The sequence below is a fragment of the Macaca thibetana genome, chromosome 20 (assembly GCF_024542745.1).
Source record: "Macaca thibetana thibetana isolate TM-01 chromosome 20, ASM2454274v1, whole genome shotgun sequence".
Lineage (NCBI taxonomy): Eukaryota > Metazoa > Chordata > Mammalia > Primates > Cercopithecidae > Macaca > Macaca thibetana.
This window is the reverse complement of record NC_065597.1, coordinates 29545453-29571965: the sequence shown is the minus strand read 5'-3', so window position 1 is coordinate 29571965 and position 26513 is coordinate 29545453. Positions and strand designations below refer to the sequence as shown.

General features: G+C 48.9%; 1 protein-coding gene across 7 annotated transcripts; it reads left to right on the top strand.

The window, feature by feature from the left end:
* The first annotated feature begins 212 nt into the window (after positions 1 to 212).
* On the top strand, positions 213 to 25758 carry MTHFSD (methenyltetrahydrofolate synthetase domain containing). Of its 7 annotated transcripts, none has more exons than XM_050773728.1 (8): positions 213 to 282; positions 2218 to 2324; positions 3673 to 3786; positions 7450 to 7563; positions 9382 to 9472; positions 13809 to 13921; positions 14231 to 14356; positions 23458 to 25758. In XM_050773728.1, the coding sequence occupies exons 1-8, from the start codon at positions 243 to 245 to the stop codon at positions 23926 to 23928; spliced, it is 1176 nt and encodes a 391-aa protein (XP_050629685.1). In that variant the 5' UTR covers positions 213 to 242; the 3' UTR covers positions 23929 to 25758. The 7 variants fall into 7 exon arrangements, with proteins under 7 accessions (XP_050629685.1, XP_050629686.1, XP_050629690.1 ...); XM_050773729.1 differs by lacking the exon at positions 3673 to 3786 and adding an exon at positions 3527 to 3640; XM_050773731.1 differs by having other exon boundaries at positions 216 to 282; positions 2221 to 2324.
* Positions 25759 to 26513: the final 755 nt, after the last annotated feature.

Below are 26513 nucleotides of genomic sequence, written 5' to 3'. Positions count from 1 at the left end.
CCAGGGACTTGTTCTTTCAGTAACTCCAAGGCTTGGCAAAACGCCTGTCACGGGCGGCGCTCGACAATGACCAGCTAACAGCACGAACGACATGCCCGGGAGCGTCCCTGACGGTCCCCGGCACGGGTTTTACCCGCCCGCGCATGCGCGCCCGGGCCACGCCTGCTCAGCCTCCGCCCCTCCCGCCGTCGCGCAGGCGCGAAGCGGGTGACGTCACTACGCGCCAGACTCGGCGCCGGGAGATGTCGCGCGGTGACTGCGTCGCCATGGAGCCAAGGGCGGGTGAGGGGCGCGGCGCGGCGCCCGGGCGGCTGGGAATGGGGAGGGACGGCCGGGACCGGTGAGGGTCGAGGCGGGGCCACGGGGGCTGGCAGAGGATGGCGCAGAATCACCGGAGGCGGGCGAGGGGATCGGAGAGGGTCTGTGCTGGGTTCGGGTCCAACCAAATAAAGATAACGGGAAGACAAGGCGGGAGGGACACCTGCCGTTCACGTCGGGGAGCCTGTGGGCCCCGTGAGGTCGGGGAAACTGAGGTTCAGGGGCAGGATCGGAAGCCGGTTTGACTTACACGCGGGGGTCGCTTAACTGCTGTGGTCTTAACAGATGGTTGTGGAAGCCTTGTCCGCGCGGCCCTCTCTGGGCACTGGCGAGGCTTCCTCCGGTAGAGCCCCTGGCCTGTAGGAAGTCACTCGCTAGTGGGGGAAGGGGTGGATGATTGCTCGCAGGATTGCCTGGCAGATACCCATACTACTAGTACAAAAGGTGTGCCAGGGTCTGTTAAATGCCGGAACCCCAACTGTGAACAGGTCCACTCCCACCCATACTACGTGTGCAGGATGCACACAATACATAGACGGAGGGTGATCATATGCCGTCATGGTTAGAGTGACTTTTGGGATGCCTGTCCTGTGCCAGGACTGAGCTGGGACTGGAGACTTAAGGGTGAATGAGACCCACGCTGACCCAGCAGGGCCCACAGCCTGCTGGGGGAGCAAACAGACAATTACAGAATAGGGTTCAGGCATTTCACACATTACTATGTGTCACCTTTTATTATTTTAATTATTTCTCATGTTTTTGTAACTTTCCAAAGGAAAGGCCCTGCCCTTTTCTTTTGCAATGACCCCTCCCCTTACCAGTTAGCCCATTGCTTTATTAGGGGGAATCACTGTTATGGGATTAATTGACTCCAGAGCAGGGGTCACAGTGTTACATTTCTTGTGTCCCACAGGGTACCCTGCACAGGGCTGGGGATATTCCAGGCCCTCTGGGATGTTAGTGAAAGTGAGGCATGCGGTAACCTTGTAGTAATTGTTCCAGTTTGGGAAAAAAAAAAACCCAAATGGTATGAGTACTCCTTAGATTTCTAAAGGAGGGTCATCTGCCTGAGACAGCACTCAAAGAGTGTTTCCTGGGGGAGGTCGAATCTAAGCTAGACCTGAGGGAGAGCAGAGGAGGTACAGGCCTGAAAGGGAGAGGGAGGTAGGCAGGTATGTTGGGGCCAGGGAAGAACAGTCCTTGAGCCACTTTTTGGATTCAGAGTGAGGAATGACAAGAGATGAGGCCAACATGGTCATCTAATTATTAAGCCCACACTAATAAAGGGGATTGCAGTCAGTTATCCAAAATAATAGCTGTCTTAGAGATCACTTAAAGGCAAGCTTACCTGACTTACGGCAAGAATAAGGGAATCATAGTTATGTCAAGACTGAACAGACTGAGAGGACAGTTTCTCTACATCAGCAGAACCTGAGTCCCCAAGCAGGGACTCTAGGAGGGCTTGGTTAGAAGGTTTGAGTTGTATTTGGCTCCCCTACTGCTTCAAGGTTAGTATAACTGGATTAAATATTAGAGCTATGTTTAATTTACTGTGAACTTTAATAATTGTTCGTGAGTATGTGGTGACACATGCCTGTAATCCCAGCTACTCAGGAGGCTGAGGCAGGAGAATCGCTTGAACCCGGGAGGCAGAGGTGGAGGTTGCGGTAAGCCGAAATCACACCGTTGCACTCCAGCCTGGGCAACGAGAGCGAAACTGCATCTCAAAAAAAAAAAAACTTACTACATTTTTCAATGTAGAGACCAAAAACCCTCTCAATCTGGTCTGGCATAGTCATGAACTCCTATGTGGGGAGCTGAGCGTGTAACTGGAGCAGGCTTTCAGCATGGGCTGTGGAATTCCTTTGTTTGTTATTAAGTGGGACTCTTCTGTTGCAGTAGGTGTCTCCAAACAGGACATTCGTGAGCAAATTTGGGACCACATGGAATCACAAAATTTAGCTGACTTTCCCCGACCTGTTCATCACAGGATTCCCAACTTTAAGGTACTGACACATTTCTGGAGTCTGGAAAAGGAAAACAAGATATTCCGAAATGACTAACACTCGTAATAAAATTCTCGTACTGCATCATGGTGGATTAGAATGTGGTGAGCAGTGAGCAGTGGTGTGAAATCAAAACCATTTGGCCAGGGCGTCCTTAGCGTTTGGAGACATTGTTTACCCTTCACCTGGGGCCTCTTGCCTCTCTGTGCAGGGCGGCTTGGTTGTCTCTAGGTGAAGTGGTGCTACTTGCTATTTTCTGTATGATACAAAGTAAAATATTTATCCTGGCCAGAAGCATGTTATTGTTGTGATGGCTTTTCACAAAATTGACCCTGCTAAGAGCGTTAGGGAGTGAAGGGTACTGAACTGGAAGTCCAGGCTCTAGCGCCTTTGGAAAGAAATGAATGCCTTGCCAGCCTAATGATGCTGGGCCTCAGTTTCCCAGCTAATCAAAATGTAAGACAATCAAAGATGGCTGTTCCTAACAGGGTTGACAGAAAAAAAAAGGTTAGTTGAAAGAGGCAGTGCAACAGTTCATAATCTTTGGCATGCCTGTTTTCCAAGAGAAAAAGACAGCGCTTGTCAAAAATGCTCTCTCTGGCCTGAAGGACTTAGCTGTTTGCTTGCTTCACCCCATTTTGTCGGGACTGTCTCTCCCCAAGCCTGGCTTCTCCACAACAAGCTCCACCTTCTCTGGTCCTCAGCTGAGGTGGTTCCAAGACTGTCCTGTCCCTTTGAAAAACTGCTCTTTTGATGATTTTCTGTTGTTACTGTGTTTTGTTTTAATACTTCTGACCCCAGAGAGAGAAAGGTGTCTTGGCAGAGGAAAAGATGAAGGATGTAGAGAATCATGTAGAAATCTTTAAAAATGAATGAAACAGGAGAGAGGTGGGGCTTCCAGGTCATGCTGTTGCTTGATTTTGGTGGTGGTTACACAGCAGTCTTCATTTTGTGAAAAATCATCACATTTTGCACTCGTGATTTGTATTCTTTTTGGAGTGCGTGTTTTATTTCAGTTAAAACTCAAGTGGGATTAGGCTCCTTTTCTCAAATCCCTTTCCTTACTTAGACTACTTCCTTAGATGTTTCTTTGAGTGACTGTTAATGCCTGTCTGGGTGAGATTCTGGGCCAAGCTGCTTGGGCTGCAGTTGGCCTGAGAGCGTGCTGTCATTTCAGTAACGTGCGATTGCATTGGAAACAGGGCGCTTCTCATGCTGCTGAGCAACTCCCATGCTTGCAGGCGTTCAAAACGGCCAGGACCATTAAAGTAAATCCTGACGCCCCCCAGAAAAATGCTCGCTTCTTCGTCCTTGAAGTAAGTGCACCTCTGTCTATTTGCCTAACTAGGGGTCTTATCTGGCCTGCCAAAACATCAAAGACCTAGACGTTTTTGCCAGAACACAGGAAGTTAAAGTGGACCCTGATAAACCACTGGAAGGCGTTCGGCTGCTGGCGCTGCAGGTAATTCCGCTTCCCTGAGCCGAGCCGAGACCTGGCCGCCAAGGGGGACACCTTTTCCAGGTCGCTGGTCAGCGCACACGTCTGTCTTGTATTTAGAAAGTCGGTGCTTCTGATTCCCTCCAGTAGAGAAAGTGTCCTTGGTGGTGATTTTTCCAAGAATAGTTCAGAAACCCTTTAGCTGTTTAGCATTCAGTCAATCGGGAGTCCCAAATGTGTCTAAATTCAGAGATAAAGGATGTTCAAAACAATGGCTTCCGCACAAGAGAGGGAACGCAGGCAGAACCTGTGATGGTCCAGAATTGAGGAGCCGGCGCTGAAATGGTGACACCACTTTGCCATTTGAAATGAGCATGCTGACAAGCTGGCTGAACACAGAATCATTTGCCTCTGGATGACAGACGTCACTTGTCATGTTCTGAGACTATGAAGACCAGGGGTAAGAACTGGAGAAGTTTCTTCTCAACACTGTTGAACTTTTTAAATTCAGGCATGCTCTTATAATTTTTATTTTTTTTCTTCCTATCCAACCAAACACAGAAACTATGGCGTGGAAACATTCTCAGTTTTGATGTGCTTCATCAGAGGAGGGAGATTACAACATATTTAGTTCTTTTTGCCATAGGTGTAGTGTTATAATTCTTTGAAACATGATCCATCACTAGTAAGAAGCCTGATGTGCCCTCAAAATGTATCCATTAGAGCACTGTTTCTCGACGGAAAACATAGAGGCCCCTTTTCAAGGAAAAAAAGAAAACTCCCCCAGGGTTGGTTTAAATTAGTTTATTATAATCTAATTCAATATGATAAACATAAAACTTGATATAAATTTTAACGCAGATAGCTTTTATACAACTATAAAACAAAATAAGCATATAAGTTAAATACAAACAAAACTATAAAATCAGTAAGATTCAAATCACCCCATTAATGTAATGTAATGGTTAGTGTGGTTTTGCTGAAGCAAATCACAGCTGATAACATGAGTATAGTACTGGCCATCTCACGGCAGCATCGTCGACATTCTGCCTTACGCTGCCACGCGTTGTGTGCTGACACCATTCTCCCACCCAAGTGGTCAAGTCAAATTCCTGAGAAGCCCTGGCGAGAGGAGCGCTTTCCACACTGCATGGCAAAGAAAGGGGAATGGCAGAGTGTATTCTTGCTGGAGCTGAGAGAAGGGGCCTGCCCTGGGTCCAGGCTCGTGTGGGACATCGTTTTGTCTGCTGATGGCGGTTCAGTCCCAAGAGAGACTTCTATGTAGGCTCTTCTGGAAGCGTAGCTTCCTGTCAGCCTTATTTTCTCAGTTAATGAATCATTTGAATAAGCTAGAAGTAGGAATAGCAGCAGTAGCAAGGAAGGACAGTAGTCAGCAGTCGCTGCATTCGAGGCACAGTTCTGTCTAAATGTTTTCCCTGTGTTATGTGGTTTAGCTCTCCAGTAGTCCTGTGGGAGCCATCTCTTCTCCTCTGTGACACTTGAAACCACATGCAGAGAGGCTCCACCTCAGGTTACCACACGTCAGTCTCGGTACAGCCAGGATTCTGACCCAGCCACCTGACTCCAGAGCCAGTCCTTGCAGGTGTGAAGTTCAGGGTGTTCTCAGCTGTCAGCCCCTCAGAGCAAAAATCAGAAACCTTGACCGTGTGGAGGTCAGCCTTAGCCAAGACGGCCTGAAAGAGGGATGTAGACCTGCGCAAATCCCTGTTGCTTCATGCCATCGTTTATTCAGGCTGGAGAAACAACTGCATAAACAACTGACCTATCTCCCAGGCTGCCTGCTGGGCACAGGATGTAGTGGTGAAAGACACCAACACACATGTGGTCCCTGAGTTCTGGTGCTTACAGGGTCCTCAGTGGTTTTTGGAAACTTTAGGGACTTAAGGATCAGCTGGGATGCAGGTAAAAATCCAGGTTCCTGAGCCCCAGCTGTGTGTGGGCAGGCAATGGTGACATGCACAGCCTCAGGCCACACCTAGAGGCACAGCGGCCAGTATCTGACCGCACAGTCCCCAGTGTGGGAGGCATGCACAGCTTCCCAGGCTCAACCCCAGACCTGTGAGTCTCTAGAGTGGCATCAGATTCTGCTTCATCAATACTCTGGGGGTGCTCCAAGCACGCAGGCTTCAGGACCACTGGCTTAGGTGCCACTTGCCAGCTCTAGCCACATGGTGGTGTCACTCAAGGAGGTTTGAAGACTGTCTGTTGGCCATGCCAGGTTCCAATTGGTCTCTGGAGTGAGGTCTAGACCTCGGTAATTCTTAAAGCTTGCTGGTGATTCTAATGCACACTAAAGGCTGAGATCCACTGAGCCAGAGGATGAGCAGCTTCTAGAAAAGAGAGAGTGATCCCCATAATGTGGTGCACAGGACTCCAACACTGCCAATGAGGGGAGCCACACTCCACCACTCACAGAAAAGCAGCACGTGGCAGTTAGAGTGCTGTGTTGAAGTCCTTTGCTCTCGTGGTTGACAAGCCTTTGTTGAAATAGGCCAAACAGATGTTATGGGTCTTTTATTGGTCTTGCGATGTCATCTCCTGCTCAAAAACTAAAATATACTATTATTTACATGAAAGATTTCACAGATCTTGTGATTGCCTTGTGGCTTACCCTTGCATAATCTATGAGACATCTCAGCCAGCGGTTTTCAAACTTCCGTGTGTATGAGAGTCACTGGAAGGCTCATCAGAGCTCCCCCAGAGGGGCTGATTCATTTCGAACAGGTGCCAGAAGCACTGATGCGCTGGCCCAGGGCCCTCCCTTTGAGAAGCCCTGTTGTAGAGGTTCTCACAATAGGCATTTGAGAACTAAGTAGAAGTAAAGGGCTATTGGCATGTGTCGGTGTATTGATTATCATGACTACTGGTCTCTTTGACTGTGATTTGCTGAACAGCCAAACTGCATAGAAACGTTTGAGTAAGGTAGCTATGCCTTGCCAGTTTCCAATGACAACATTACTGTAACTCTGTTGCTCTTGGTGCTGAGCGCAGAGAGGGCACAGGAAAGTTGAGGTTGGGATTTTGTCAGAACCAGCCTTAGTTTGGATTTCTTTTTTTTTTTTTTTTTTTTTTTTTTTTTTGAGACGGAGTCTCACTCTGTCGCCCAGGTTGGAGTGCAGTGGCCGGATCTCAGCTCACTGCAGCTCCGCCTCCCGGGTCTACGCCATTCTCCTGCCTCAGCCTCCCAAGTAGTTGGGACTACAGGCGCCCGCCACCTCGCCCGGCTAGTTTTTTGTATTTTTTAGTAGAGACGGGGTTTCACCGTGTTAGCCAGGCTGGTCTCGATCTCCTGACCTCGTGATCCGCCCGTCTCGGCCTCCCAAAGTGCTGGGATTACAGGCTTGAGCCACCGCGCCCGGCAGTTTGGATTTCTGTTGTCAATTTTTACCTGTAACGATTTTGAATGGCAAGTGAAGTCAAATTAGCAAGTTTAGTAAACACTGTGGCTCTTCAGGGTAAGGAGGTGCCGAGTGGTGATTCTAAGAAAAATCGACCCCACATATTATTTAATTAGGTTTTCAAATAAGTAATTTCCTTGGCACACACCAAAAAAAGAATGCAGATAATAGTAATTTGCCTCTCCTCCTGAAATGGTAAAAGCACATATAAGAAAGTCCTATGGAATAATTTAATTTTGTAATTTATTGATTGTCTTTTCTTTAAAAGAGCAATAAAACATTGTTGGTTCCAACACCACGACTGAGAACGGGGTTGTTTAATAAGATCACACCACCCCCTGGGGCAACTAAAGACATCTTGAGAAAATGTGCCACCTCTCAGGTAAGCGCCAGAAGCACCGTCCCCACCTAGGAAAGAACTGTACCCTGTGAAGGCTTCTCACAAGTTAGCATAAGATAGCATCACGCAGTTGGAATTCATTTTTAACAGGGCCAAAAGAACAGAGATATTAAAGTATTCAAGAATTCTGTCATTAACGGAGCCAAGTAGGAAGACTGAGTAAACAGATTCTATTTCTGTAATTCAATTTCTATTTTGCACCAAATTGGCAAATTATAAATTCCTTATTGTAAGAAAAGGGAAGACGAGTGATCTGGTTCTCGGCGCTGCCCAGTGTTAACCTGCGATGTTTAGTATTGTGGAGCTTTTTCTTATCCCCAGCCTGTTCGTCAGATGCCGCCAGAGCGACTGGGGAGATGGGATAGAATTTCCAAAACGTGCTCCACTGGAAATTGCCTCACCAGTTCTGAATGAGTAATTGCTGACAATTATAAATTTAAGATTTTCTTGAATGCCTCGCAATTTAGTAAAACCAAGTGTACAAGTATGACTTTAGGGTGCATTATAATACAATTGGTCATGTATTTTACAGTTAAGGAAGTCGAATTTGGTGGCTTTTTTAAGAATCCTAAAGTAAACTCCAAGTCATTTAATTTCTAATCTACTGAGAATAAAAAATAAGGCAATTCAAGATACCCTTTTTTATGGGATTCGCCACTTAAGCCTAATGTATAAAACTGGAATGTTTTATTGTTTACTTATTAGCACCCTGCTTATTCCAAAAATAGAATTTGATATGATTTATAAAAATACATACGATAAAGTAAAAATATATATATAGAGAGAGAGAGAAAGGAGCAAAGGAAAAATAAAGGTAGAAAAATGGGACAAAACCATGGTGATGGTCAGCATTCACAAATGCAAGCCGTCTGCTCCTCTGCAGTCGGTCAGTGCCTGCCCCCGATGGCTCCTGTGAGATGATGAGAACACAGGGTTGCCTGCAGTGGAGGTTTCCTGGACTAGGCCCCTGTGTGACTGTCGGGAAACCCCAAGCCACCCGTATGCACTGATCCTTACGGAACTTGTCATAGCTCTGCACTGACAGACAGAGCCCACTGCCACACTGAATGATCAGTTACTGCTGGATACAGGACTGAAAATGGCTTTTTCCTGAGATTTACATAAACCATGTTACGAGAATCATGAATGTATTCAACTTCCCTATTCTTTACATGCAGAACTACATTAATATAAAGCGATACACTTTTGGAACATTTTGGGTGAAGGGATAATTTTTTAGAAGTGAGTATATCGTACATAAAAATAGTGCCCTTCAGGATTTTATATTGAATAAATATGTCATACAGTGTTTACTGACCATGTCTTATGTGCTAAATGCATATGTTTTGTTATTTAATTCCAACACTGGCCTGACAAGGCAGAGGGTGGTGTCCCTGTCTTACAGGGGAAGAAACTGAGGCTCAGAGAGCTCCAGCCTGCTGGGGTCCTGTGGCTCAGAGGCCCTGAACCCAGTGCCCTGGGACTCTGCCCCTGTGTTCTCACCACTGTGCTTTTCTGCCTTATGGGGAGAAACGATTTGTTAAATGTTATGAAATTGGCAGCCTATGAATTTGTGCTGTGAGTTCCCCTTGGCCACCTTTCTGGGAAAGAGACGGGAACTGCCCTAAAGCGGTTTCTGGAATGCGGCTTCTCCTGAAACGCCACATGCGCGGTGCTGTGTGTGCCTGCGTCGGTTTTGTCCGAGAGGTTGATTCAAACCCTGAGCGCACTTTGATCATGAATTACAAAATGAGGAAGCAGCTGGCGTTGAAGTTTTCCGATCCATGTCTCGGTGTGCAGGGTGTGAGGAACTACAGTGTCCCCATTGGCTTGGATTCCAAGGTCCTTGTGGATTTAGTTGTGGTGGGATCCGTCGCCGTTTCTGAAAAAGGTAAGACTAGCAAATGGGAACTCTTGAGTGTGACAGCTCTGCCTGAAGGCGGCTGCGTGCCAGGCTGTCAGTGCCAGGCTGTCAGTGCCAGGCTGTTTGTCTTTCAAAAGTCGCCGGTGATTTCTGCTTTCTGGATGCGCTTACCTGGTCTCCGAAGCCACTGCATTTTTCAGTGGTGAATTGGCTCAGCGCCCCCACTCCTGGCCCCAGCCCAACACATGTACAGCATTTTCACTTTTCTTAGCGGGGAAAACAAAGTGAGATAGCTCTCTCTTCAGGTGGTGAAATGTTTTCTGTCTGTTCTTAAGTGAGCTGGAGCTGAATTTCTTTTCAGTGTGTCAGTAAATACTTGGTTTTGGAGGGACTCCAGCAAGTGGAAAAACAGTACCTTCCAAGCTTTGTTTTTATGATGAAGCAGCAGACCCCTGAACAACGTGGTGTGTCGCTGAGACTTCTGAGGCCTGGTGCTTTGCCGTGCTGCGTGCGAGGCAGGCTGCTCTCGGTCCCCAAGGCCAGGGGGCCCTTGCCAAGAGGGCAGGGTCACCGCACCACTCCTCGCTATCTCCAGCTTCAGGACACCCTCTTTTCCCAGCCACCACTGGAGCTGATGTGGGGACATTATTCTTTGCTTTCATTGCATTCCCGTTTCCGGTGCTTTGTCTGTGTCATCAAGGCTGGGGACTCAGGAACACACTGCTCTGGTGTACCTGCTGCACCTGCTGTGTACCAGGCAGGCACTGGGTGGTCTACCTTAGTACACGGTGTGTGGGTGGGGCAGACACGAGAGCTGGACCAGGACAGGACTTGACATGATCAGTGCTTGACACAAGCCAGGACTGACGGGAGTGGGAGGGGGAGTCTGAGGAGGGACCTGCCGGCCTGGAGGGGGCATCTCCTCAGTAGTGGCCTCAGGGCTGGCTCCTGCATGCTGGCCACTGTCCAGGCAGAGAGGGCTGAAGGGTCCTCAGGCAGCAGGCCTTTACTAGGTTGCGGCCCCTTCTCAGAAGCCTTGAGGCCAGATGATGGGACTTGGGCTCTAGGTGGTGGGAAATCAGCAAAGGTCCCGGACCTCTTGAAAAAGATCATCAGGTTCAGGGATGTATAAGAAGAAAGCAATGCTTTGTAAGTTTCATTGTTCACCGGACCCCCTGTGTAAAGTAGTGAAGTAGTCATGTGTCTGCTTCGAAAATTGAACAGCACAGAAAGCTCTACCATACGTCTTCCCTGTTCCTTCCCCAGCTGCCCCATTAGGAGTTCCTAGTGTAGATGTCGTACATAGTAGCATGCGTGTGAGACACAGATCTCTTTTTTTTTTAAGTTCCGGGGTGCATGTGCAGGATGTGCAGGTTTGTTACATAGGTAAACGTGTTCCGTGGTGCGTTGCTGCACCTACCAAGCCATCACCTAAGTATTAAACCCAGCATGCATTAGCTATTTTCCCTGATATTCTCCCTCCCTCTGCCCCTGCCCTGACAGGCCCCAGTGTGGGTTGTTCCCCTCCCTGTGTCCATGTGTTCTCATTGTTCAGCTCCCACTTATGAGTGAGAACATGTGGCGCTTGGTTTTCTGTTCCTGTGTTAGTTTGCTGAGGATAATGGCTTCCAGCTTCATCCATGTCCCTGCAAAGGACATGATCTCGTTCCTTTTAATGGCTGCATAGTATTCCATAGTGTATATGTACCACATTTTCTTTATCCAGCCTATCGTTGATGGGCGTTGGGGTTGATTCCATGTCCTTGTTATTGTGAATAGTGCTGCAGTGAACATACATGTGCGTGTGTCATTATAGAAGAATGATTTATATTCCTTTGGGTATATACCCAGTAATGGGATTGCTGGGTCAAATGGTATTTCTGGTTCTAGGTCCTTTAGAAATCAGCACACTGTCTTCCATAATGGTTGAATTAATTTACGTTCCCACCAACAGTGTGAAAGCTTCCTATCCCTCCACAGCCTTGCCAGCATCTGTCGTTTCTTGACTTTTTAATAATCGCCATTCTGACTGGTGTGAGATGGTATCTCATTGTGGTTTTGATGTGCATTTCTCTAGTGATCAGCAATGTTGAGCTTTTTCTCATGTTTGTGGGCCGTATAAATGTCTTCTTTTGAGAACTGTCTGTGCAGGCCCTTTGCCCACTTTTTAATGGGGTTGTTTGGGTTTTTTTCTTGTAAATTTGTTTCAGTTTCTTACAGACTCTGGATATTAGACTTTTGTCAGACAGATAGGTTGCAGAATTTTCTCCCATTCTGTAGGTTCTCTGTTCACTCTGATGACAGTTTGTTTTGCTGAAACACAGATATCTTATAGCAATGGTCCCCAACTTCTTGGCACCAGGGACCGGTTTCATGGAAGACAATTTTTCCATGGTCCACGGAGGGGATGGTTTCAGCATAATTTAAGCACATTACATTTATTGTGTACTTTAGTTCTGTTATTCCTGCATCGTAATAAATAATGAAGTAATTACACAACTCATAATGTAGAATCAGTGGGAACCCTAAGCTTGTTTTCCTTCAACTAGACGGTCCCATCTCAGGGTGATGAGAGACAGTGACAGATCAGCAGGCATTAGATTCTCATCAGGAGCATGCCACCTAGATCCCTGGCACGCACAGTTCATGCGCGGGTTTGCACGCCTATGAGAATCTAATGCCGCGGCTGATCGGACAGGAGGCGGAGCTCAGACAGTAATGAGAATGACGGGGAGCGGCTGTAAATACAGACGAAGCTTTTCTCAGTCATTGCCCACCTCGTGCTGTGTGGCCTGGTTCCTCACAGGCCACGGACTGGTACTGGTCTGTGGCCCGGGAGTTGGGAACGGAACCCCTGTCTTATAGTTTATAGGTATAGATTCATAGACATCCCTTTTCCACATTCACAGAAGGGACAGTGGCACACACAGAGCTCCGTGCCTCGCTGGAGAATGTGTCTTAGAGCCCCTCCTGTCAGCACAGCAGGCCGGCCTCCTCGGCTGGTGTTGAGGAACTGCACGGTGTTCTCTCGTGACTGCCCCTCAATAACTGAAGCCCACCCCGGCCGATGGATGTATACTTTATGAGTTATTTCCAGATTTGGCTTTGGTCTTTTCCCTCACAGATCATGCTAGAGTGAAGTATGTTCTGGGGGATAGTCTAGGTGCGTGTTTGAGGCTCTCCATGGGCCAGGGCCTCGGAGGGGAGTTGCTGAACTGAAGGATGGATTTTGTCAGCCTCGATGTTGCCACCAGAAGGGCCGCTCACTTTCGGCCCCAACAGTGGTGCCCGGCCTCTGTCTCTGCTTCCGTGTTCCGAGCTGGAATGAGTCAGCTTTGACTTTTTGCAGTCTGCTAGTGAGCAGTGAATAGTATCTCCTTTGCCTTTGATTTGTACCTAATTAGGAGTCAGTCAAGAATTTTGTATGTTTGCTGCTTATCTGCCTGTCATTTTCTGTGAACTGTTCATATCCTTTGCTATTTTTTCTGTTGGATTTTCTTTCTCTTGTTTCTTTGCATGCACAGTTGGAGGTTTTGAAGTGTCAAAGTAGCACGATCAGATGTGAGTCTCAGGCACAGCGGCAGTAATGCAGGTGTTCTGCGGGTGATGCTGGTGGTGCCACACGCAGGCCTCCGTTTCTGAAGGGCCTCAGGCTTCTCACAAGAGGAATTGTAGCTTCTCTGTGAGGGTCAGAAGGCATTTGATGTCTCCTGTCTTCCTGCATTTTTGTCTCTGAATAGCTGATTTGGCTAGAGAGGCTGTTAAACCTCGATTTCATCTTAGCTGCTCTTTTAGGCTCAGATAATCCTTTTGTGGTGCCACTCATTACAAATTTGCAAAACACATTAGTACTGCTTAAACCGTCCCTCGGGACCTGGTGTCCAGTGGTGACTATTCAGTGTTTTTAAAGAAACAAGGCCGTGCCGTCACGGGCTCCTGACTTCACAGCGGCAATTCTCCCCCGAGGTAAGTTGATTAAACCTATTTTGCTTTCAGTAGGAATTTGTTTTTAGTCTTTTTGAGAACTGCTCTTTTCATTCTTTTTAAGTATGAGTCTTGCTAACATAAAGCTGACATGAATGTGAGCTGTTTCCCTTTGTGACACGGTGAAACGGTCCAGTGTTCACATCATTGTATTTTCACCACCTGACATTTGCTGTGTTGTTATTCCTGTTTAATGCCCAGAAGTCCATCTTCATGGTGGGCTGCTTGTGGGCATTTGGTGGGCATTTCTGTGAAAATTTCTATAGATTAGCTCGGGATATTGAGTTCAAGCTTCTCCTTCCACTGGACCTGATGGAAAATCCACTTCTCAGCGATGCCCCGGACCACACAGCGACACTGATTCTCGGTTGTCTCTCAGGCTGGAGAATCGGGAAGGGAGAAGGCTACGCTGATCTGGAATATGCCATGATGGTATCCATAGGTGCCGTCAGCAAGGAGACGCCGGTGGTCACCATCGTCCACGACTGCCAGGTGCTCCTTATGAGTGGGCTGAGCAGAGCCACTGCCACTCTCTTCTGAGGGAGCAGGGGGTGGGGAAAGGGACTCGTCTGCTTCTGAACCATGCTGTGTCATGAGTGGTGTGGATCAGCCAGGGCTGGACTTGCTAGTGGTGCAGTGGCTAAGCCTCAGCACCAGAGTGAATGTGGGGGTGCTTCTCTAGCCAGCCTCACATTCCCACTGGGTGGGGCAGTGTGCACGACTGCAGTGGCATTCGTACCAGCCCCTTTATCCTGCAGTGGCGTTCCCACCAGCCCCTTTATCCCGCCTCCGTTCCCCTAGGTCGTGGACATCCCTGAAGAGCTCCTTGAGGAGCACGACATCGCCGTTGACTACATCCTCACTCCAACCAGAGTCATCACCACAGGTTGTGAGCGCCCACAGCCAATGGGAATCACCTGGTCCAAGGTGGGTCACGGCCGTGGCCAGCTCTGGCCTGTAGCTTAGCGGCCCCTCCTCTTTTAAGTGTTTTCTGTCCGGCATGGGAGCTGTTGGCAATCCCAGCGTGGCTATACGTTAGAATTACCCAAGGAGCTTTTGAACAATTTGGCTCCTGAATGACAATCTCCAGGCCCAGGCCCAAGAATCTGCTTACAGATCTCTGGCATTCTAAAAAGCAGCTGGGTTTAAAATCCGCCTCTGTGGATGGCAGAAATGGCCACATGGGCTAGGAGGGCGAATGCCTTGAAGCTTTACTTGCCCACTGTTTTTCATTTTTAAGAGTTGTTTTCTGCCATCCCAGGTGCAGCAAACTCTGCCTGGCATTATCTCATTGGTCTTCCCTTTTTAAATCCGGATTTTTTTTTTTAACTGAAGATCTCGATCTTCAAGCAGATCTAGCCTGAGTAGAAGGCAGTACCAAGCCTTTGTACATTTTATACATGTGTGGTTTTTATTTCCAGATTAGGTAATGGCACACGTTGCAAATTAGTCTGCAGTAGGAGTTTGACCCTGAGGCAGCCTGTAGGCTATGATGCTGTGTCTGCTGGCAAACAGCCAGAATTACTGAGAAGACATTTGTGCTTCGTGTGGACAAAACTATTGGTCAAATAAGCATATGTGTCCACGTCTCCCATTCTTTAAACCCAAGTCATTCAGTGTTTGAAAGTATCCTTCCTTTGGGCATAGAAAATCAACAGCATCCACCTCTAAGGATGAACACAAAATACCTGCTACTTTCACCACAGCCCAGCAGGGACTTTCCCTGCAGGCGTCCTGGGCAGGCACTGTTGGGGCCTCTCAGGTGTGCACTCCTTGGTTGGTTGCTGATGAAAGCAGAGGGAATAGCCTGTGTGACCCAGAGTGGATGGGCGGCCCTCCAAGCGCACCAGGAGCACTGGGGAGAAGGCGGTCACTGCTCTGCCAGGAAATGAAAATATCCCTTGGTGTCTTTCTTCAGAGTCTTTCACCTGGGAACTCTGGTCCACAGCTTCCTTGTAAGTGGAAGCCAATGCACTAGACAGAGCGCGAGGCTGGTGGCTCCTCAGAGCCAAGAACAGGGATGGTGGGAAAGTTGCACAAGGGCATTAGCCACAGTGAGGCTGCTGGCAGTCCCTCCAGGCCAGCACGTTAGAGAAGGGGCCCATTGCAGCCATATTAGGGGGAGCCTGGACAGCCTCTCCCGGAAGAGAGCTAGGAACAGCCTGGTTACTTTCTGAAGATTTTAACAAGAAAAGTAGAAAAGTAGCAACAAATGAAGTCATCGGACATGTTAGGTGAATATATCCTCTTACAGAAAAGCAAACCAAGGTTCCTGAAACAGGGTCAGCACTGTGGGGGAGGGAGGGCATTGGGGGCGTCACTGTTTGTCCAGACCCTCTTCCAGGAAAATGGTCACTGTTTATGAGGCCTCAGCAAGAATCTCAAACTTTTAAAAACATGTCTCTCATTTTAGGTCCTGTGTTCTCAGTTTCACCACCTGGTAATCCCTTTGCATGGTCAGAGGAAATCAGTCACTTTCTCCATCCCCCAGCGTTTCTGTTTTAGTCTCACTAACCATGCAGCTCAAATGAGTTTTTATCAACATTTGTTGGGAGAAAAAAAAAATCCCTAAATTCCAGGAAAGATTTTGGATGTGGAAGGGGGGACTGTTAAGTGCTAAGTTATGATATCATTTCAAATGGACTTTTTGGCAAATATTTGGTATACCCCTCCATGATATTATAGTGGTAATGATTTATCACTATAGGTTTGTAGGTCTTAGAATCCAAGAATTTACCTCTTGGCCATCTCACTGGGATATCTGCGATGCACTGTCGATCGCTTGTGGAAGGATGTGAAGGAAGCACAAACTGCCTTGCCTTTACTCACTTTCAAAACACAAAGATAGTTCAGCATCTGATTCCCTGGCCTTTGTTCCACCTTTCCAATAGTTGACGTCCTGCCCTGTCTTACAGAGCAGTCTAATACACGCTCCGTTTGAGTGCAGTTACTGTAAACAGCGCATCTCCTTGATTCACCGTCAACATACACGTGGACTCTTCTCAGCCTGTGTCTCATGATTTTGAAGAAAGGAGACCAAGTGGCCAGTGAGCGTATTGCTCAGTTTAGCAGTCAAGAGTTTCCCACTTTGTAGCTCTGTCTGTAACCTCCAGCACACCCTCCGAGCCCCTCGTTTGTCTTTGAAATAGGAGGGTGCGCGGCAGTGCACGTAGAATGCCCAGGACGATGCTTGCGAGCATGGCCACAGTCTTCATCATTGTCACAAATGGGAGGTTGGTTGTTAAAGTTGAGAAATCTTCCTGGACGTCATGCATGTTTCTTCTTTCTCTGTGCTGCTGGTAGAATCCTTAGGATGGTCCTTCTGGGTAGCTCACTGAGCCAAGATGGGGTCCTTCACGTGTCTCCCTGTGGCCACGGGTTGTCACGTGGTGCCCTGGTATGCCCTTTACTACCTCTCAGTGGAGGACAAGGAGAGAAAGGCACTGACCCGGCTCTCCAGCCCTTCGGCTGCTCCATACCGCCTGTGACCGTGCAGGTGCTTTGCAGAGACCCCCCACGAGGAGCCATTGTTCCTCCTCCATCTCCTCTTCGACAAAGGAAGCCTGGTAGGGTTGGGAAAGGGGCTGAAAGTGCATTCCGGCGCTCTGCACCCTCATCAGAAACTTTCTGGCAGGAAGAGAGAGGCACAGAGACGTTCCCCAGAAGGCTCTGCTTTTACTCCTCCTTTCTAGAAGGCACATTGTCTGCTCTGTCCTCGTGGGCTCTTCTGTCTCTGGGGGCGATTGCCTCACCCACAGACCCGTGAAACTCAGGGTGACTTGGCCACATCCAAGCCACAAGATGCATAGCCACTGCTGCCCCATCTCCCAGTCACCGCACCCTGAGAACCCAGGACTCCCTGAAACCCCAGCTACACCAAGGATCTCTGCCAGGCTGGAGATGGTACCAGAGACCTGGGCCTGAAGCTGGAATGTGGTCCTGAACCTCTGGGCAGTTCGTCCAGCTCCGGTGATCTTCTGATCTTGGAGACAGTCATGCGATGTCACTCCCTGTGACAGCCATGTGTCAGGTGATCTGCAGTGGGCTGAGAGCCATTTGGCTGCCTCAGCTCTGTGCAGTAGCAAACCGAAAATGGCTGAATTCCCGGACCCGCTAGTGTCGAGCCGCCCCGGCCACTGACCAGTGCCTGCCCTTGTGGGGCAGAGTCCCAGCCAGCTTCCAGGACTGAGTGGTGTCCTGTGAGTCACTGGCAACAGAAGAACAGAACTTCCTGTTGAGACCCACGGTCACCTGCTGGACCCAAGTGAGCACCTGGACAGCAGCAGCGGGTGGAGCCTCTCTGGGGAGACCCGGGTCTGCCACCACCCTGGAAGCCCCGTTCTGCCCAAGCCGCACCTGGGCAGTGGAGACGCGCCACACCATTGTAGTGTTTCCCTAGAGCTGGCCTGAGCTGGGGAGCCAGAAAGATACATGTTAGAATACCTCGGAGATGGAGAGGAATGGTAGGGCATGGCTACAGACTCCAGAACCTCACCTGCGCCGAAGGCAAGGCCAGCCTGACTCTAGGAGACTGAGGGCTTAGGAGAAGCCACTCGGGCACCCACAAGCCTATGGTCCCTGTCACCAGACCCACAAGCCAGAGGACCTTTTGGCCTTTGCCAGGTGGAAGGACTGTCAGTCACACACATCTTCTCACCCGTCCTGTGCTCTTCACTGGAACTCCCATCAGCATATGGCTCCTGATTACCACGGGGGTGGCGAGGATACCATAGACCAAGGTCTGTGCGTCTGACTTTCCCGGGTCAACTCATTTGCTCCTTAATGAAGGAAACTGGATTCTTCCAGAGCCACTCTCGTGCTTATACTGAAGGAAACAATTCTGTAGCTTTCAAAGCATGGCCCGTTCTTCCCCACACAGCCTGCTGGGAGAGTGGTCTTCAGATGGCCACAGTATGCTGCCTGATCTATAGACACTTCAAGAAAAAGGATTTGAGGACAGTCTCCTCTGTGACAGCAGTCCTGGGACAGCAAAGCCCAATTTCAGATCCCACATAAGACGAAATTGTTCTCTGCAAATAATGCAGCTAACTGTGAACCAACCCCTACCCACAACTGGGCCAGTACGTTTAGAGGGCTGAGAGAGGCTTTCATTGAAAAAGAATTACTATATTTGACCTAATAATTTACCTTCTAGGAATCAGTTCTAGAGAAATATGTAGAAATTCAGATAAGGATTTATTGAATTTCTATAGAAGACTTGCAGTGCCTTAAAATGGGGATGGGGGGAGACCATTTAAGTGCATACAGCTTTTTAAAGAATATTTAGTGGCATGAGAAAATGCATGTGGTATAAAGTAGAAAAGGTACAATATGATATTATACATGCTTGATAATGAATTTCATATTCTGCTCATGTTAAAAGGCAGAGAGAAAAGACAGGGAGGAAATACAACAGAATATTAACAGTATGTATCTCTGGGAGATAGGATTTCAAATGTTTCTACTTTTTTCCCAAATTTCCCACAACAAGCATATCCTAATTTTATAATCAACAATATTTAGGAAAAAAACAGTAAATTTGTTCAACATTTTCCAAGGTAGACATTGTGCCCAGGTGCATTTGAACCCAGTCACACAGCAGTAAGGTAGGTATCTGTTCCCAGTGTACTCAGTTGGTATAAATGAGAATTTAGAAACAAAAATAGTTAAAGATGCGCCAGTCCTTAAAACTCACGCACACACGTGGGTAGGGTGACACTGGAACAGCCAACACGGAAAGCTCAAGCATGTCTGTGTGAGGCGAACCATGCGGCTGCTCTTCTCCCAGGGCCCAAACTCCAAGTGTGAAAGTGAGACAGGAGCTGCTGGTCCCATGCAGGACTCTGTGCAGAGCAGGCGGAGGGAGGCACGTCACTCCCACGGGCCTTGCAACGACAGCCAGGCAGGAGCCAGGGTGTGCAGATGGAAGCTGGCATCTCGCAGCATCAGTTTTAAGGTGATCATGTATACCAGAAAACAGAAATGTTTTTTTACTAAATAGTTCTTAGTGACTTCCATACCCCTCCCAAGTTGAGCCATCCCTTCCCGATGTTGGGGTACAGTCGAACGCAGTGCTGCCTGTGGTCAGGCCCCTGTTGGGAGATCCAGGCCTCGCCCTTGCTGTCCGCCAGCACTCCCAGTAGAAGCGTGATTGTAAAGGGGTGGCCCTATTGAGTCTTTTTCTACCAACTGACATAGTTGATCAAACAACTATGAACAAAAGGGTTTTCCGTGAGCCATGTTGAAGAGATTCTGCCTTTAGAGAGCCAGCAGAGGCTTCGAGGCCTACCTGGCGTTTATGTTTACGGAAGGCAGCACATTCCGTTGGCCTTCCCTGTGCTCTCCTCTGACCATACCTTCCATATGGTTATTTCACTGTGGCCATTTGGAAGTATCTTAAGGCATTTTCATCAGTGAACAATCACATTTAGTCTCGGGCAAGAGAACTCACTATTTATGGAGGTTGAACTTAGTATTAGAAATACTTCTGATGTCTGCTTATCTTGGCCAGCATGGCTCACGCCTATAATCCCAGCACTTTGGGAGACCGTGGCAGGAGGATCACGTGAGCCCAGGAGTTCAAGACCAGCCTGAGAAACATAGCAAGACCCCATCTCTACTGAAAATAGAGGACTTAGCTGGGTGTGGTGGTGAGTGCTTACATGGAGTGCCAGCTGCTTGGGAGGCTAAGGCAGAAGGATTGCTTGGAGTTGGGTATTTAAGGCTGCAGTGAGCTATGAGTTGTGCCACTGTACTCCAGCCTGGGTGACATGGTGAGACCCTGTCTCTCAAAAAGAAAAAAGAAAAGGGGGAGGGATTCAAAGATCATCCAGTTTCCTTATCTCCAGGTCAGGTAATGCAGGAGTCAGAAAGAAAAGCAGTTTATCCAAAATGGTAAAAGCAGCATGTAGCTGCCTTAGGATTAGAGCCCAAGTCTCTGCTTTTTGAGCAATTTCTGACTCTCAATCAGATATCTTAAAAGTCAGATTTCAGATTCATATTTGACTTAGCATGTCTAGGGGACAGGTTTTTAAACTTTATTTTAATATGATAATATAATAATATTTAATATAAATACAAGTTCTATTTTTTTGAGAATAGAATTAGTTATAAAAAGGCAAAAATGTTTTCTCATGTTTGATTAACAAGCAAAATGTTTCACTTCACGTGCCACATTGGCAGAATGTAACAGCTGTTCCCCGTTGCCAGCCGGGAAACAGTAGCACTGCCATGCGCTCATCCCGACCGTGGCGTCCAGCCACCCTGCTGGCTGGTGCACAGGAGGCTTTCTTGTCAGCTGTGGCAGGGATCGGCCCAGTCCTCCAGCAGCTGGCAGAGTGGCAGAGCCGCCCCACAGCCAGGAAGATGTTTCCATTAGAGCTTGAGGAGGAGGGAGCTGATGCGAAGCCTTGTCATCCTTTACCCAAAAACACTGCTCGTGAAAAGAGCGATTTTACTTCAGTGGAACACACTTGCGCATTTCCATTCTAACGGCCCCCCTGCGGATGCCAGTGTGTCGGTGCCCTGGCCGTCCAGTCAGCTCATAATGTGTGGTTAAGATGTTTTCATTATTCTTCAGCCGATTGTATGTTTGCTGGCTCAGAATGGAGGAGCTCCCTGTGATGTGCATGGAAGGATATATTTGTCTTTCCCACCGCGTGTTTCAAAACAGATTTCTGCTGTAAAACCCCAAGTGTGAAGCCTCGCCCGAGAATGCTTGCTTCTGCCATAGGGAACCTTGAGGTGCTACTGGACACAGATGGGAGGGGAAGTAACTCGGGGGGCAGGAAACTGGGCTGGCGCAGCTCCCGATAGACCCCATCAGAAGAGCAGTGTTTACCCGGAGGGTGCAGCCGGCCCCCGAACCCCTATCCCTTACTGCACTCCTTACCTCACCCCCACCCCCAGCCCACTTGATGCTCTCACCTCAAGGCTTCTGGTGCTGTCCTCAGAGCCAAGTAACTTTCAGTTCTTCCAGATAAATGCATAGTCACACTTTTTCTCTCATTGTAATTGCAGTTTTAAATTTTATCATCTGTTCTCAGTACTAAATCTGGTCATTTAAAAGATCCTTCAAAATCAAATGATGACCAGTTTATATCTATTTTTAAATACTTCAGAAGAACACAAAAGCCTGAACTTTCTGAGAAGGTGGAGTAGAGGTGTGGAAAGAGGTTGGGTTGGTTGGACTTCAGTCCTTTTTGAGATTCCCTGGGCCCCAGAGCTTGTATGATACTGCTCTATGAGTTACGTCTCCTCGCAGTCAGTCAGTTGAGAAGGATGGCTGAGGGCCCAGTGGAAGGGAAATGCCTTGTAATTAGAAAAGAGCACATCGCGGATATGTTCATGACATAGACGTGAGTTGTGTTCCTTTGTGTCTGAACAATGGGAAATGTTGAAGCAAGTCTTTGCAGAGTCTTTCTATGACAGCCAAGAGTCTGTTTGCCATTCAAGACCAAAATGAGGCCTTGTGCCTGCCACCTGCCAAGGCTTCTGATGTGACAGTGCCAGGGAGCAGAGTGGCATCCCACCACAGAGGACTCTGACCAAAGCGAAGGTTTCGCCGGGAGGGGAGGTTACTTTCCACCCAGCACTGGGAGACAGAGCCAGGTACTAGATGAGAGAGGACTGAGAGCCTCTAGGTTTGCAGGAACGCACTTGGCTGTTCTTAGGTGTTTATCTTTAACTATTACTCTAATTTATTGATGCTTAACTTGGGGCCTGTGCACCTCTTGTAGCTTGGAGGCCCATGAATAGCCTTTATTGACCCTGGGAAATTGTACAGAAAATTGTGGGTGAGTCATTCCTGGGAGGGAACCCCAGCTCCTCACAAAGGTTCCTCTCTCACCCTGCCAAGGATAAGAACCATTGCTCGAAATTACATATTATTCTGAATGTAATGAGAGCATTGATACTAGTTGAACTGTTTCATCTTGTAGAACAATTTATAGTTGTCTAGCTCATGTGCTGCCTCATACCGTGACATACTCACTTCTGTTAGAGGCCTGCAGGTGACCACGGCTTGCCTCTTGGTGACCATGCTCATGTGAAAGCTTGGTGCCCAAAAGAAAAATAAAAAACATCTCTAAAGAATGAGAATTGTCAAAAAGGACTACACAGTGTCTGTTTCTTTTCTGCACAGGGCACGGTGGTCCAGGTGTCACCTGACTTGTCCTGACCCACAGGCAGCCCCCAGTGCAAACTGCCCCACAGGACGGAGCCAACAGGCCTTCACTGTTTAGGCTGCCTCAAGCCAGTTCAAGTCTGTTCCAAGGGGCCCGCTGCAGTAGCTGATTGATTAGAAAAATCTGGATAAAGCCAAAGATGTCCTTTGTCTACAAATCCCATACAATTGAGACTTAAGCTTTTGCGTAGTATTACTGATTTCATAGTTTGGTGACCCGTCACTAGGAAGTGTTTTCAAAGCTGTGTTTCAGACTTGCCTTGTTTTCTGCATTTTTGGCTCTGCATTGAAGGGGATGATCCCTGACAGATGTTCCCTCAGTGGAGAGGAGACCCCTGTGATCCTATTAAAGTCCTCATCCCACCCAAAGGCACAGATAGGGGGCAGATACAGAGGCAGCTCCCCGTTATTCTCGGGCGAGGGGGAAGTCATTAGGGGAGCTGCCTTTGGTAACCCTGTAATCCCATTAGTAGCAACCTTAAGTGCCTCTTCTGGGTAGGAGGCCTGAGCAGAGAGCCCTAGCTTTACTTTCCTGCTTCTGGGCCTGGAGGAAAATGGAGGCCCAACCTTGCAACCTCCACAGCGTGTGGGCAAACGCTCCAGAGAGCCCCCATGAGCGCTGATTTCCCTTAAGCCAGGGGCAAGGGGCAGAGCTACAGACTGGTGACATCGTCTGTGTGAGACAGTGGGTGGGACAGTGGGAGTCCCGTCCCTAGGGCTGAGTTAGACCTCGGCATCCAGCCCACGTGTGTAGCACAGCCGGTAGTCAGAGGTGTGGACGCGTGTGTGGCAGGCGCCCTGTGAGTCTGTCCCTAAGAACAGCTGCAACTGCTTTGCTTTTCAGATCAGCCGGGAGATGATGGAGAAAATCCCAGTATTGAGGAGCCTCCGCGCCCGAGAGCAGCAGGCTGGGAAGGACGTCACCCTCCAGGGTGAGCACCAGCACCTTCCGGAACCAGGCCGCCAGCAGGCAGTGCCCCTGAGTGCTGGCAGAAGGCCCCCGGACACACCCGGGCCAGAAGCCAATTCCATGGAGGCAGCCCGTGGCTCCCCAGCAGGGGAGGGTGCCCCGCTTGCAGCCGACGTTTATGTTGGGAACCTCCCCCGGGACGCCCGTGTGAGTGACCTGAAGAGAGCCCTGCGTGAACTCGGCTCCGTGCCCCTGCGGCTCACCTGGCAGGGCCCACAGCGCAGAGCCTTCCTCCGTTACCCAGACTCAGCCGCAGCCCAGCAGGCCGTCTCCTGCTTGCAGGGCCTGCGCCTGGGCACCGACACCCTGAGGGTGGCGCTGGCCAGGCAGCAGAGGGACAAGTGACCTTGTGGAGAGCCACAGAGCTCACTGCAGACTCACCATCCCCATCCCCTGCTGCTCCGGTTCCCATGGCACTCGAGAGGCCTGTGTGGCAAGACATGGCAGAGCCACCGCGTGAGCTGCTCGGGTCTCGGTTCTTTCCAGAAGTCACCACTCAGTGAACGCCCAGGGCCTCCTGTGAGTGGGGAAGCGAGCCCACAGTCCATCTCACAGCACACGCAGACTTCAGCCTCCCGTTCGTGCAGGCTCAGGCCTTGAGCCAGTTTGTGTTTCTCTGGAGGGACAGAGCAGAGGGGCCGGGGACTGAGTGAGTGGCGAAGCAGGGGTGGGTGATGTGAAGATGATCTCGGGTTTGCCAGGGGTGGGCTGAACGGGAGAAGATGGACAAAGGATCCGGCTCTCAAGAGGCCCTGGCCGGGACTGCATGCCGGGTACAGAGAGCGCCCTTGGACTTTAGGGTCCTGAGCTGGCAGCATGGCAGAGAGAGCTCCATCCACGTCACAGGAGCCCAGGGAGCTCAGCCCCTGGGTAAAAAGTGCTCACTGCAGCTCAGATCAGTCCTCAGGTCACACTTTGGGGAGCCAGCATCCCTTCTTCCCCTCCCCAGCCCACTCCTCCCTCTGCGGACACACACTCCGGGCCCTCAGCCAGCTGGCTGCACGGGGAGCAACTTGGTGTTGTGGGAGAGACCGGCTCTGGGAGAACGGGTTTCATCCCAGCCTACGTCACATTTGCCCAGTGCCTTACGTTTTCTGGTTTTTTCCCTCCAGTTCTGTTTCTAAAAACCAGCTGGAGTTTGGCTGAACTGTCCTTTCTCAACAGAAGCGCTTTTGCAATTGATCCCGGGCAACAAGTCAAAATAAGCTTTTAAGTGGAGATTTTATTTTCTTCAAATGTATATGCTTTGGAAATTTTGATTTTTTAGCCAGAGGGTTTTACCAAGTGTTATTTTAAGCACATTATTATGCCTCAAGAGGGCAGCCCTTGCACGCACTTTAAAGAAAATGTTTTCAGGACACTCAGTCTTCTCTTTGAAAGGGCATTTTCTCACTGGTTTTCCCGTGAAAATCCCGTGGAGACTTTGGAAAGAAAACGCGGCCTTAGATTTGCTCATTAAAGACTGATTTCCTTCCCAAGTCGCCATGAATAAAATGGGGGAGTAGAAACGTCTGGAAGCACCACACCTGGCCCTGGGCCCTGGGCCCTGGGCCCACTGTGTCCTTGGCCTCCCCGCCACCCGCACGGCTGGTCACATTTGTCACTGGGCATTCAGCTCAGTGTCAGAGGCCGACTCAACCCCCAGTTCAGAGTAGTCACCTGGTTACACTGAAGTCCTCACCTTCTTTTCTCTCTTTTTTTAAAGAACACTTCTCTTTTTGAAAGATTCTCATTTGTTTTTTTGTTTACCTTTTTTCTGTGGATTTGCTGCCATTAGAATAGCAACTCGAGGAGAAGAGCAAGTGAGTCATCCCTGCCTTGTCCGCTCCCTGTCCGGCCGGCAGTGGGCACAGCCCTGCCGACAGGAGCAAGGGCTTCTGGGAATAGACCCACTGGAGCCGGGAGAGGGAGAAGCTGGATTCTGACCCCACCACTGAAACTCCTGTGTCCAGCCATGCCTGATGACCACCCCACCCTCAGACGGCGGGATTAAACCAGTCACTACAGGCTCACTCAGGGAAGCCAGACTGCTGGGGTTCCCTGACACTTTAGCCAGAATAATCCAGGTGTATGGATACACAGATAATCTGAAGGAGTTTCTCATTTTTATATTTGTGGAACATCGTGTAAGAAAAACCAAAGAGCAAGTGCGTGAAATAAAATCCCCCACATGTATCAGCCTGCACACCTTTGACTGCCCTGTCTTTTGCAGGGAGAACTGTGGGTACAGTTCCCAAGGACTGTGGTGACAGGTGGTAGTGAGGCAGGTACTCAGCTACCCAACTTCTTGTTCCCACGGTTGTTGCGTGCTCATCAGCATCGGGATTGTGTCACTCACATGTGATAAGGGAAGAATGAATGGAAGACAGTCACTTGACAAGTGCTGAGACCATCCCTTTTGTTTTTATATCTATTATTATTTTTTGAGACAGGGTCTCACTCTGTCACCCAGGCTGGAGTGCAGTGGCATGATCACTGCTCACTGCAACCTTGAACCCCCAGGCTCAAACCATTCTCCCGCCTCAGCCTCCAAGTAGCTAGGATGATACAATTGAATAAACAGAAAACAAATCAATGTGGGGCCTTTGAGGGACTCAAAGTGAAGGAACCACATCGTGAAAAAGCTTCACTGCAGGAATCGAGAAAATCTCAGGCACCATCCGCTCCTTAGTCCTGAGACATTTGATACGGTTTTGCAGGAAAAAAAGTTGTGTCAATGAAGTGTCCTCGAAACTTTATTAAGAAAAATGTTTTTCAAAAAGGAAAATGTGTCAATTTTTGCTCGTATCTGCTCTGATCTTACAATATACAGGAAAACATGAGCTCTAAAAATAGAAGTCCTGTGAGGTGGGTGAGGATCCTAAACAGCCTGCGGACAGCGAGCAGGAATGAAAAGCCCAGCAGGAAGGCTGGTGACACTTTTAAGAGTA